Below are 12,702 nucleotides of genomic sequence, written 5' to 3'. Positions count from 1 at the left end.
AGTGAACTCTCTTGATAACAGAGAATTATTTAAAAATAAAATTTATGTAAAAAAGATAATAAATACTTTTAAATGGAAAAAGATACTGGACCCTGAGACTTTTTTCTAATTTTCACGAGAGGGAAGTAGTTTCGACAAACTCTAGACTGATCAGCTTAACGTCATTCTCAGAAAATAAAATAAAAAACAATGTTAATGAGATTTGTAGGCGTCTCAAAAGGGAAGTTGCGATCACTAAAAATCATCAGCGCCACATCGAATATAGGTTATGGCAAACTAACCTCATTTCCTTTTCTTGACAGGATTACTAGACTGGAAGATCAGGGAAGAGCTATAAATAGAATTTATTCTGATTTCAGTAATGCACTCGACATTGTGTCACACCGTTCTTGCAGAAAAAGGGAGAGATGTGAGTGTGTCACCGTTTAGTGCTCTGGGATGTGTTGGAATTGCCAGGAAGCCATTAAAAGCTCTCATCTGAATGATGGGGAAGAGGCCTTTGTTTTGTACTCCAGGGATCTGGGGATGTCTGTTATTTGCCATTTTAACTGATAAAATATCTTTCTTCTCAAAATTCCAGCTAACATATTAGATGACAGAATCGGGACCCAAAGATTACCCAATAGACTAGAACATGGGATCAAATCTAAAAAGATAAGCTCCATTAATGATAAATATAAAATCTTACATCGGTGTTATAAAAGTCAACTATGAGTACAAGATAGAGGAAATGTCAAAATAAGAGTCAATCTGGAAAATATATGGAGATTCTGGTGGGTTGCAAGTCCAACAAGAGTTAACTGTATGATAGGGCGGCCTAGAAAATGATTTTGTGGATTATGGCTTCCTCCAAAGAGTCCAGTGTCTAAAGCATTTGGGTGAAGGCCCTGCTGGACTTAAACTGAGCATATCACATCTGAAGTATCAATTTGTTCCATTGTAGATGCTACCATTTAGGAATATATATATATATTTGCTGAGGCAAGAGGGGTTAAGTGACTTGCCCAGGGTCACACAGCTAGGAAATGTTATGTGTTTGAAAGCACATTTGAACTCAGGTCCTCCTGACTTCAGGGCTGGTGCTCTATCCACTGCACCATCTAGCTGCCCCTAGGAAGAATATTTATAATATTGATAAGCTAAGAAATGGCCAAAAGCTAAGTTCAAAGGGATCCCTGTAGCTACTAGTCTAACACACACCCGACCGGGAATACCTGCCCTTCTACGCTAGACCTGACGAAGGCTGCCTAGCTTGAATTCAAAGGTGATACTGAGGGAGGGGCTACAATTGGCAGAGAGTTTTTCCTGATGGCAAATCTAAATTGGCTCCTTTGCAATTTCCCTCTATTTTTCCGAGTCCTTCCTCACCAGGCACAAACCAAAGCCTTCTCAATATGTCTTTCGAACCCTTGAAAACCAACATCAAGAAGTTCCTTGAATCTTCTCTTCCCGGGTTAGTGCCCCAGCTTCTTCCTCCATCTCACTGGGCAACATTCTATGTCTTTCACTGCTGTCACCCTCACCTAGCTTGCCTGCCTCGATTTAACCCTCAGTGCTCTCCAGCCTGTCGGGAACCCTCCTAATGTGCTTCCCCAGATCCCTTACACGTGTTCCGGGAAGAGCGGAGGGGGCTCTCAGGAGGGGGCACCAGATCTCTCCCTGCAGCTCTGGGACGTTCACCTCGTGTTCAGCTGCCAGCTCTGCCGGTGGCTGCTGGAGGTGCCCCCGATGGTGGTCACCCTCAAAGCCTGGGGGTTTTACTGGGGGCCCTCGGCTCTTACCTTGTGTGCTTGGTCCAGAGCTTGCTTCCTGTAGTCAAGCTCTTCATCCAGGTAGCCCTTCTGCTTGCTAAATAGCTCCTGAGGACAGAGAGAAGGTCAGCACTGGGTCAGGGTGCCCGGCCGCCCGGCCGCCCGGCCTGGAACACGGCTTTGTGTCAGAGTTGCGCCTACCTTCTCATTCTCCAGATCCACCATCTTCTGCTGCAGGGCAGACTCGGTCACTTCGATCTGTTGGAGCCACTGGACGGAAAAGACAACGAAGTCAAAGGTTATGCAAAATGTGGCCAGAGAGGACACCCAAACGCATCAGGAGACAGCCAAGAAGGGCTGAGCGGGGAAGGAAGCGAGAAGCAAGAGCTCTCAGGGGCTTCCCAGACCCTTCACAAGGAGCCCCTCGCAGCGACCTGTGCCGCGGGAAGGGTCGGTTCTCCCAGCTCTAATCCTGAGCCTAGTCCCGGATGAAGAGAGACTGGCGTGGGTCTGTCTGCCGCTCACTCACCCCGGCAGCAGAGAGGGATGCTACGTGTCACTTAGCTCTGAGGCTCTTCCAAGGTACCTCTGGGTCATCAGGCTGATGGGCACTGGTAGCTCAAGGAGGCTGGAATGGCCGGGAACCTTCCCCTCCCCACCGCTTCCCAACCAAGCTAGCTCTAGTTTTCTCTTCTGGACAAAAGGAAAAGGTTGCATTGTTGGGGGGGATGTTGTTGAAGGGAAGGGAGCATCTCTTCGAGGCTGCATTTATTGCTTATCTTCTCCAAAACCCGAGCTCAGCAGATGTGGACGTTTAGGCACCTCGTGTGCCAAAGTCTTAAATGAATCTTACATGGACAAATTTTATCATGAATACAGTTTGTCCAGAAACAAGCATCATCTCGCACCCTTTTCCGTGCCGGGGCATATTTAGTGGGTTTCCATGTATGCTCCCCATCCCCTAATTCAGAATAACCACACCTTTGTCACCTGCACAACCATGGCTCCCTAACTGTGTACGAGAAAAGGGCCGAGAGTTCCAATGGACCTGGGATGAGACTGGGGGTCTGAAAATGGTATTTTCACTCTTTCTGTTGTTGTTGGCTTGCTTTTTGTTTCTCTTTCTCTCCCTTTTTGATGCTTTTTATTGTGCAGCATGAGAATTATATAAATAGTAGGAAGCATTGCAAATGTTTAATAAATTACTTCCCATCTAAGGGAGGGAGAAAAAATATCATAAAACACAAGATTTTGCAAGGGTGAATGTTGAAAAGTATCTATGAATGTGTTTTGAAAATAAAAAGCTTTATTTAACCAAAGAAGAAAAGAAATGCGTCAAAGTGTCTGTTACCTTCTCAGCCAGAGTCAGCACTGTCCTTGCTTGGATGACAATGACTTGCTCCTCATTGGTCAGGTTCTATAGGCAAAAGCAAAAGAGAGAACCAATGAGTCCGAGGGTTCTTCCTAGTGTTCCACGGTCCCCGACACCACACCTTCTGGAGAAGCATTTAGCAAGCCCGCCGAGCCCAGTTTTCTTGCTATAAAAGGATCATCTCCTTATTTTCCTTTGATTTTAGACATGGTCACTTTCCCTCAAATTTCTAAGACATGTTTGCTTTTCAACCATAGATATAGCATCTGATTTCCCCCCATTCAACCCTCTCTGGCTTACAGTTCTTCTGGCTTATTAATGCTGCAATCTCATGTTATCTGCCCGAAAGGAGCCATCCTGGCCCCCGGGACACCGTTTTACACCCGGAGTCACTTACAGATTGTGCAGAGATCCAAAGGCTGGAGTGATGAATATTCTGCCCAAACCCACATCACTGAACACACTTTTGTCTAAAGTGAACGTGGTGAAATACACTCCATGAATTATTAAAATAGTGCCTGGGAACCAGGAATGATCGGTATAATATTCAGGTCTGGAAAACGGTCGGAGTGTCTGGCATTTCTTAAACTCCAGTCAATATGTTTTATTTATGGCCCCGGCGGGAGGGATGGAGGCCTTTATTCCCGACTCCCAGACACGCATTCGTGTTCTGACAATGGCATTAACATCTTAATGTGGACACACTGGGGACGTGAGCATCCAACAAAGGCTCTGGCGCGGAGCGGGGGCCACACACTAGCTGCGCTTGGGAAATCCCACCAGGCTTGCCAGCCCACACTCAAGACCACCCACGGGCATAGCCTTTGGGTGCCGGCCTCTGACGTCTGATTGGTCAGATTTCTTCACTGGTCAGCGTTTCCCTCATGATTACAGCAGGGCACGGAAGTACGCCGACTCCTGTGGCCCAAGTGCACAAAGGGGCTCCTCCCTCTCAGGCAGAGAGCACTCTGCAGGCATTTAGGGAGGGGGATACTGCTGAGAGGAAAGGGGCACAAAGAAAGACCAACCCCCACCCCAACTCTCTAGGACTTCCCAGTAGGAGCTGGGGAAGTTGCAATGTGCATTGGTAGAGGGACTGTCCACCCCGAGAGCGCCCTGCACTGCCCACATCGGTTCAGTTTTTTTGTTGCTGCTGCTGCTAAGGGGAGAAGCACTTTCCTAGTTCCTGGGAAAGATAAAAATGCAAACTGGCCCCTGGATTCTAAGAGCCGATATTCCCCTGGTGGGAGAGGGGTGAGGAGGTGCAATCAATGGGCAGAGATAATTTGAGGAGGGAGGGAGACCGATGACCTGAAGGATCACAGGTCGTGGAAGGTTTCCCAGAGAAGGTCGCGAGGGACGTGAGCTCAGCCTTCAATGAAGTCAAGGATTCTGAGATGTGGCCAAGGAGGGAGCACATCCCGGGCCTTTCGTGGGGCTGAGTCCTGCCCCGGGTCAGATATAAATGGTGAGATGCTAAGTTCAGGGGATAACTTCTTGTCCCGTTGGCTGAATGTAGATTATGGAATGGGAAGCAGAGGAAATAAATCTGGAAACACATGAAGAAAAGTTGTGTTCTAAACTCTGCCTTGTTTTTTTCTAGAGGCAACAGGGAGCCCCTGATGGTTTTTGAGCAGGGAAGTGACATAAGACTTGGGCTTCTGGAAGGCTCCTTTTTCAGGTGGGGAAGGTTATTGGGGAGCAAGGAGAGAGTGGTAAAGATGGTTCCAATGAGGATTCTGTAGTCCAGGAGAGAGGTCACAAGGTCTTGAACAAGTGAGAGGAATATTGCTGAAGTAGAACTGACAAGAGTTGGAGGCTGAGGGGATGTGGGGAGTGAGAGAGAAAGAAGGAATGACTGAGGGGAGAACCTGAGCAACTGGAAGAATAAAGATGTTCTCCGGAGCAATTGGAAGTTTTGAAAAGGAGTGGGATTGGGGGGAAAAAAAGGGTTGCCATTTTACACAGGTTGAGCTTGAAATTCTAACGGGATGTTCACGTGTAGATGCTGGAGACCCACCAGTCCAACCTCCTCAGATTACAGACGGAGAAACTGAGGACAAGAAAAGTTAAATGTCTCGCCCAAGTTCATACAGATGGTAAGTGGCGGAGGTGAGCACCAGGCCCAGCCTTCGAGTGAGGCGGGAAGGAGAAAGGCTATGTCTGCACACCCTGAATTAGGTGCCATTTGTGTTGAGGGCACAATGAAGCCCTCATGAATTCATAAATAACCGAGAGGGAAACAGGCTTGGAGAGCGCTGAGGGTCAGGGACCAGGAGATGGATGGAAAAAGGGCCAGGCGGGTAAGAACAGAATCCAGGGAGAAAAGTGGCCCGGAAGCCTCTGGAGGATTGAGGAAGCCACTGGCAGAAGCAAAGGCTGCTGGGAGGTCAAGAAGAATGGTGGCCAAGAGGACGTGGCCGGATTTGGGAAGGAAGCGCTGGTTCGTGATGCTGGGAGAAATGCCTCCAAGGCGGCACTGCTGCGGGGGACTGCTCTTCTCTGGCGCCCAAATGGGCAGCGGCAGCAGGAAAGAGACAGAATCTGTTACCATCTGGTCTTCGCCATCAGGGAAGAAGAAGGGGCTACAACACAGGGGTTAATTGGACATTAATTAACATGGTTCAGGTAGTCAGCTGGGAGAGTTTAAAATAGAATCCAGTCTGTCCATTCATTCATCCAGTGATAATGATCCCAACCAACTGCCCCGCCAACCAAACAGCTGACCCTTCACTCAGTGATCAAGTAATAAGTGCCTGCTGTATGCCAGGAGAGGGGGGAGACACAGATAGGAGACACGCTTGGTTCCTGGTCTCAAAGAACTTGCCAATCAGTAAGGGCAAGAGCAGGGGCCTGCGCTAATAATTATAACTTAAATAAACGAGGGGAGTGTGTAACAGAGTGACCGTCATCATCGCGGTGGAAGCGGGGACTAAGAAAGGGCAGGAAGGGGCCTGGGCCCGGGACAAGACAATCGGAGCACTCTGGTTTCAGTCCCCTCTCCTTCCCATTGGGAAGCTCTCTTCACAGGTGCTCCCACATTTTTCTCACTTATCTCTCTCTGTCTTACCTTCCGCCCCCCATCTCCCACCCGTGATCTGCAGTTCCTTAAGGGCAGACACCCAGTGGCTCACTTCTGCTGTGCCTTCCTCAGCTCCCGCCCCTAGCAGGCTCCCAGCACATGCTCCCTGAATAAATGGATGAACGGTGGATGAAGGAGTGAATAGAAATGGCACAGTCTGTCGTCCGAAAGCCTCCCAGCCGGTCACCTGAACCCCGTTAGCTCATCTCCAGGCATCCAGTCCATCCCACACTGCTGTAGCCACCTCCTTGGGGGCCAGCCTCAGCAAGCAGCCTCTATCCTGCTGCCTTGGCCCCTGGACAACAGACAAAGGCCGATGTACCGGAGCAGTCTGGAGATGCTCTGCTCTCCCGCGCCCCCCCGCATCCCCTTCCTCCTCAGTCTCACCCGAGGGTCACACTCCCACTTGGCCACCCTAAGTAGGCAGAGGTCATCCCCCCTAAATCCCTAGGGTTAATTTAGCCCCAGGACCAGCCAGGACCAGCAGGGACGATTTGCAGCCACCAGTGCCCGTGACCGAACATGAGCCATCAGATTCAGGTTTTGGAGCCCGTTCCCCGATGGTCAGTCTCACAGCACGGCCCCGCTCGTGTCCTGCGCTTTAGAGAGAGACACAAGAGCCGGATATGACAAGCTCAGAATCAATTCAGGAAGTCCCCACGCCCTGTGACGGGCGCCTGCCCAGAGGGGAGAGCTTCCCTTCAGGGTTTATCCACCAAACTGTGGCTCTCAAGAGTTTATGTCTCTAAATAGAGCGCAGAAAGTGCAAGCGGCGGACGGAAGTCCATCCAGAAGATCCAACCTGGACCTTGGCTCTCCCTGGTCATCTGCGGCATCACCAGGGGGACCCTTTGAGACCAAACTGGTTATCTCGGACAGTTGGCACGTTAGCTTTCTGCCCCATGGGGGGAGGGGGCAGAAGCCCCCGTCTCACAGTCCGCGTTCTGTGCTTTGTGTGCTTAGGGAATGTTGGTAAGGCAGCCATGGGACTCACGACTGGAGGAAGTAGGAGCCCACCCGCTCCGGGGGCAGTCCCAGCCACAAGCTCCTTGTGGGCCTTGGATCCACTTCCTCCTGCTGTGCTTCAGTCACTCAAGTGTAGATAAGGGCCCTGGACTTGATGATCTCTTCTAGATCTAACCTCGGTTCTCATCCCGAGACACCAGCAAGCAGGAGCGGGACCCCGCGGGCCGAGCCAACAATCCCAGTGTGCTCTGCTGAGGGCTCCGCCCAGCTTTTCAGCCAGATCCGCCCGCACCCTTCTGGCTCATGTTGGTCGGGAGGCCGCGGGGAGGAGGGAGGCAAGCTGATTTTGTGCAATTTAGATCTCCAAACCTCCCTGCTTGCTGCCTTCCCCCTTTCACTCGGCGGCCAGCTTCTGCAATGTCCTGACTCAGGAGCACTTCCCCCCAAGAAGTGTTTAACTTCTTGTCTCCTCAAGGGGCCGGGCTGGGGTTCCGAAAACCCCAAGGCATCTCTGAAGCTATCTGTGTGGCCACCCCACCCTCGGCCGACCTAGCTCCCTCCCTGCCTGTAGTGACGGGCTCAACGTGGCTCTTCCCCCGAGACCTCCATAGTGGGAGGTCTTCGAGGGCAGGACCATGCTCCTGGCACTGTTTGGCACTTAGGGATGGGCAGTACAGCCAGCTCTCAATTACTCCGGGGTTGGTTTCTCACGGAAGGCCGTTCCAAGGTCCTCATTTCTCTTCCTCCATCACGTGGCCCATGTTTGGGTCCTGCTCTTGACCTCCCTGTTATGGACTGGACAGGAGCAGGCAGGAAAGAAATTCGGGTCCACACAGAGGCTACCTGGTAACCTGCCTCACGACAGGCCTGGTTAAGAAGAGGCCGAGTTCCTGTGTGCCAGAGGAGACCTGGAGAGGGGAGTGGGGTTCTGGGTATTTTGTTAACCCGAGCTCTCTGTCTCCTCCCCTTCTCTGTTACCAGGAGTAATTGAGAGTTGGATAGCGGAGAGTTCCTGCTGCCAGTTGCAGAGCCCCTTGAGAAGCAAAGGGCCTGAGAGGGGGGATCTAAAGCACCCATGGAAATCCAGAATCTAAAAACAAACAGAGACTCAATTAGACAAAAATAATTGGAGGGAAATCAAATGCATTCAAAGCACTATAAAAGCTCAGTGTTCATCCTTTTTGTCTCCAATGCCTTGGACAACAGGCCAGGTTCGGGATGAGTTGGCCCATTGCACAGAACATGCGCAGAAAAATGGGGGGACATTTCCCCTAGAACCAAGATGGAAATGCGAAATAAAATGGCGAGCTGAATTCTGAAGGCGGATGTTTCTTCCTCCATGAGTCTGAATCTAGACTGAAAGCTGGGAGGGCCCTGAGAGGTCATTCTCTCACTTTGACTAAATTCGAGGGGGGCCTGAAGGACACGACCCAGAGTTGGCATGGAAACCGCGCTCCAACTCCCTGGGGGTTTGGAGGGATAGAGGGACGGCAAAATGAAGGGACAGAAGGAAGGAAGGAAGGAAGGCTCCCGGGAGGCCAAAGCATGCAAAGTTAGTAAAGGAACATACACTTACGGCGTTATCCCCCAAGATGTCCAGCTTCTTCATCAGCTCCGCCACAAGGATATCCTGGTCAGCCGGAGGAAAAGCGGACAGAGTGAGCGGGAGGAGCGGGGGCTCGGGGAGGGCCGCCCGGGGGAAGGGGCAGTACTGACCGTGACTCCTTCGGCCTCACAGTAAACTTGGAGGGGGCTTTTCCCGTCCACAAAAGGAGTGTGGTGAAAGTTGATGGCGGGGGATTTCCTCTCCCGCTCCTAAAGTTAAAAACAAAACAAACGTCGGGTCCCGGGCATCTCTGCCTCTGCCTTAATCACGGACAGGGGACAGTTTGGCTGACGTGACAGAAAGATCATGGAGCATGAAAGACGGGGAGGGGGATTCTGCTTCTGCCCCGCAGCTCCACATCATCCGGCAGCCTCCTCCCCCCATAAAATCGCCTGGTGCAGAAACAATGGGAAGTCCCGGCTGTTCTCAGGCAGATGTTCTCTGGGGCAGAGAACCCTGTGCCTCAGGGCAGCATGTCCCAGTGTCATAGGGGCAGAGTAAAGTCTTTGGGACCCACGCCTGAAACAGAGGCCGGGGGCGGTGGGAACAGAGGCCGGGGGCGGTGGGAACAGAGGCGGGGGTGGTGGGAACAGAGGCCAGGAGTGGTGGGAACAGAGGCTGGGGGCGGAGGGAACAGAGGCGGGGGTGGTGGGAACAGAGGCTGGGGGCGGTGGGAACAGAGGCCGGGGGGTGGGAACAGAGGCCGGAGTGGTGGGAACAGAGGCTGGGGGTGGTGGGAACAGAGGCCGGGGCAGTGGAAACAGAGGCCGGGGGTGGTGGGAACAGAGGCTGGATGGAAGTCCTTTGGGAAGGTGGAAACAGAGGCTGGGAGTGGTGAGAACAGAGGCTGGGAGTGGTGGGAACAGAGGCCGGGGGTGGTGGGAACAGAGGCCGGGAGTGGTGGGAACAGAGGCCGGGAGTGGTGGGAACAGAGGCCGGGGGTGGTGGGAACAGAGGCCGGGGGTGGTGGGAACAGAGGCCGGGGGCGGTGGGAACAGAGGCTGGGGGGCAGTGGGAACAGAGGCCGGGGGTGGTGGGAACAGAGGCGGGGGTGGTGGGAACAGAGGCCGGGGGTGGTGGGAACAGAGGCCGGGGGCAGTGGGAACAGAGGCCGGGGATGGTGGGAACAGAGGCTGGGGGTGGTGGGAACAGAGGCCGGGGCAGTGGAAACAGAGGCCGGGGGTGGTGGGAACAGAGGCTGGATGGAAGTCCTTTGGGAAGGTGGAAACAGAGGCTGGGAGTGGTGAGAACAGAGGCTGGGAGTGGTGGGAACAGAGGCCGGGGGTGTGGGAACAGAGGCCGGGGCAGTGGAAACAGAGGCCGGGGGTGGTGGGAACAGAGGCTGGATGGAAGTCCTTTGGGAAGGTGGAAACAGAGGCTGGGAGTGGTGAGAACAGAGGCTGGGAGTGGTGGGAACAGAGGCCGGGAGTGGTGGGAACAGAGGCCGGGAGTGGTGGGAACAGAGGCCGGGAGTGGTGGGAACAGAGGCCGGCGGTGGTGGGAACAGAGGCCGGGGGTGGTGGGAACAGAGGCTGGGGCAGTGGGAACAGAGGCCGGGGGTGGTGGGAACAGAGGCCGGGGGCGATGGGAACAGAGGCCGGGGGGCGGTGGGAACAGAGGCCGGGGGGTGGGAACAGAGGCCGGGGATGGTGGGAACAGAGGCGGGGGTGGTGGGAACAGAGGCCGGGGGCGGTGGGAACAGAGGCGGGGGTGGTGGGAACAGAGGCCGGGGATGGTGGGAACAGAGGCCGGGGATGGTGGGAACAGAGGCCGGGGGGCGGTGGGAACAGAGGCCGGGGATGGTGGGAACAGAGGCCGGGGGGCGGTGGGAACAGAGGCCGGGGATGGTGGGAACAGAGGCTGGGGCAGTGGGAACAGAGGCCAGGGGTGGTGGGAACAGAGGCCGGGGGCGGTGGGAACAGAGGCCGGCGGTGGTGGGAACAGAGGCCGGGGGTGGTGGGAACAGAGGCTGGGGCAGTGGGAACAGAGGCCAGGGGTGGTGGGAACAGAGGCCGGGGGGCGGTGGGAACAGAGGCTGGGAGTGGTGGGAACAGAGGCTGGGGGTGGTGGGAACAGAGGCTGGGAGTGGTGGGAACAGAGGCGGGGGTGGTGGGAACAGAGGCCGGGGGCGGTGGGAACAGAGGCGGGGGTGGTGGGAACAGAGGCCGGGGGTGGTGGGAACAGAGGCCGGGGGCGGTGGGAACAGAGGCCGGGGATGGTGGGAACAGAGGCCAGGGGCGGTGGGAACAGAGGCCGGGGGTGGTGGGAACAGAGGCCGGGGGTGGTGGGAACAGAGGCCGGGGGTGGTGGGAACAGAGGCCGGGGGCGGTGGGAACAGAGGCCGGGGGCGGTGGGAACAGAGGCCGGGGAGTGGTGGAACAGAGGCCGGGGGCGGTGGGAACAGAGGCCGGGGCAGTGGAAACAGAGGCCGGGGAGTGGTGGAACAGAGGCCGGGGGGCGGTGGGAACAGAGGCCGGGGCAGTGGAAACAGAGGCCGGGGGTGGTGGGAACAGAGGCCTGGGCGGTGGGAACAGAGGCCGGGGGCGGTGGGAACAGAGGCCGGGGGCGGTGGACGCCCTTTATCCCTCCTTTGCCATCATCCCTCACACATTGGTCCTGTCCGGCGGCAGTTTCAGGACTGAGCGTGAGAGTAGACCCACTAAGGGTGGACTGTGGCTCACCGCCAGCCTTGCCACTCCGGGCCGGCCATGGGAATGCACTAATAGGTCTCTGAAGAGCCCTGTCCCTTCCCCCCTCTGTCTCCGTGAAGCTCTGGCCTTAAGTGGGGGCCGTGGGAGCCCAACCGCCTCTGGCCCGGACGCTCACCTCCAGCTCCAAGATCCGGAACTCCAAGAGCTCGTTTTGATCTTTCACATCCTGGACGTCGTGCTTGAGCCGCGCCTCCTCTGTCTCCATCTGCTTTATCTAAAAGAAGGGAACAGAGAGTAACCGGTGACCGCTCTCGGGCTGCATTTTGAGTCGCCCCTAAGGCGAGCGCTCCTTGGCCCAGGCCCTCGTCGGCCAGGCTGGGGGCTCCCAGGACAGGGCAGAGCGTGACAATCAGCGCCATTTGTTGTCCTGCAGAAGCTTAATGGCTTTGGAGTCCTCGCTTCCCAACCCTTTGGATCAGGGCCGCCAGCAGCCCAGCCCACGCGGCCGTTCCCAAGACAATCTGCTCTTTGTTTCCGTGAAGCAGGGGCTCCCCACCCCACCTTCTGTGAAAGGCGAACATGAGACGGAGACCCTGTGGGCAGCTGGGGGGGCACAAATGAAGAGGGGCTGATGGGGGCTGACTGTGCTTGGGCCGTGATGCTGACCTGGGTTTTGTGGCCTTCAGATGCTTTCTGTAAAACCCCCAGAAATCCTGAGGGGATTTCCTGAGAAATCCGCCACGATGGACTCTGGCTTGGGTGCACATCCAGAGACCCTGCTCCTCTCCCTGCCAACCCCCCACCACCACAGCCATCCTTAAGTAGGCAGTCCTGTGGCCCAGTGCTCTCATGGTCTGTCAACAAGCCCTTTGGTGAGACTCAGAGGGGGCTCAAGTTCTGATTCTGAGAAGGGCCCAATGAGGGAAATAAACAGGATAAAATGTGCCCCGGCAAGAGGTAAGGAAGCAACTGAAGGGAAGGAGATGGACTTGCCAAGCAGCCACGCTGATTCCTATGTAACTGCTCATTTTTGTCAGCAAGATCCCAAGAGCTGCTCTTTCTTCATAGCTGAAGGACTTTCACGGGTCCTAACCCTAAATCTGTACTAAATTTCATCCTCCTGGGGCAGAGTCCTGCTGCTCTGCCCTAGTTATGGCTGGGAGCAAGTGTTCAGAAAAGACTATTTAGGTTGACTCTCTATGACTCCACATGTAGCAGGTCTGAGAAGCGGAAGACTTGACGGTTCTGCTCCTTGAAAACATAGTAAAATAGTC

At 54.6% G+C, this 12,702-nt stretch overlaps 1 protein-coding gene across 37 annotated transcripts in view; it reads right to left on the bottom strand.

Annotated features, from left to right (window-relative positions):
* The window catches only part of JAKMIP3 (Janus kinase and microtubule interacting protein 3), a 179,096-nt gene that overhangs the window by 29,212 nt on the left and 137,182 nt on the right, over positions 1–12,702 (bottom strand). For 30 of the 37 annotated variants that reach the window (XM_051982747.1, XM_051982745.1, XM_051982751.1 and 27 more), the window contains 6 exons: positions 11,604–11,702; positions 8,888–8,986; positions 8,742–8,801; positions 3,103–3,168; positions 1,953–2,021; positions 1,782–1,859 (listed from right to left, as the gene is read on the bottom strand). In XM_051982747.1, coding sequence (XP_051838707.1) covers positions 1,782–1,859; positions 1,953–2,021; positions 3,103–3,168; positions 8,742–8,801; positions 8,888–8,986; positions 11,604–11,702 — 471 coding nt within the window. The remainder of the gene's footprint in view (positions 1–1,781; positions 1,860–1,952; positions 2,022–3,102; positions 3,169–8,741; positions 8,802–8,887; positions 8,987–11,603; positions 11,703–12,702) is intronic. The other 7 variants (XM_051982768.1, XM_051982769.1, XM_051982774.1 and 4 more) reach the window with 1 other exon arrangement.

The sequence above is a fragment of the Antechinus flavipes genome, chromosome 2 (assembly GCF_016432865.1).
Source record: "Antechinus flavipes isolate AdamAnt ecotype Samford, QLD, Australia chromosome 2, AdamAnt_v2, whole genome shotgun sequence".
Taxonomy (NCBI): domain Eukaryota; kingdom Metazoa; phylum Chordata; class Mammalia; order Dasyuromorphia; family Dasyuridae; genus Antechinus; species Antechinus flavipes.
This window is presented reverse-complemented; position numbering and strand designations above follow the sequence as displayed.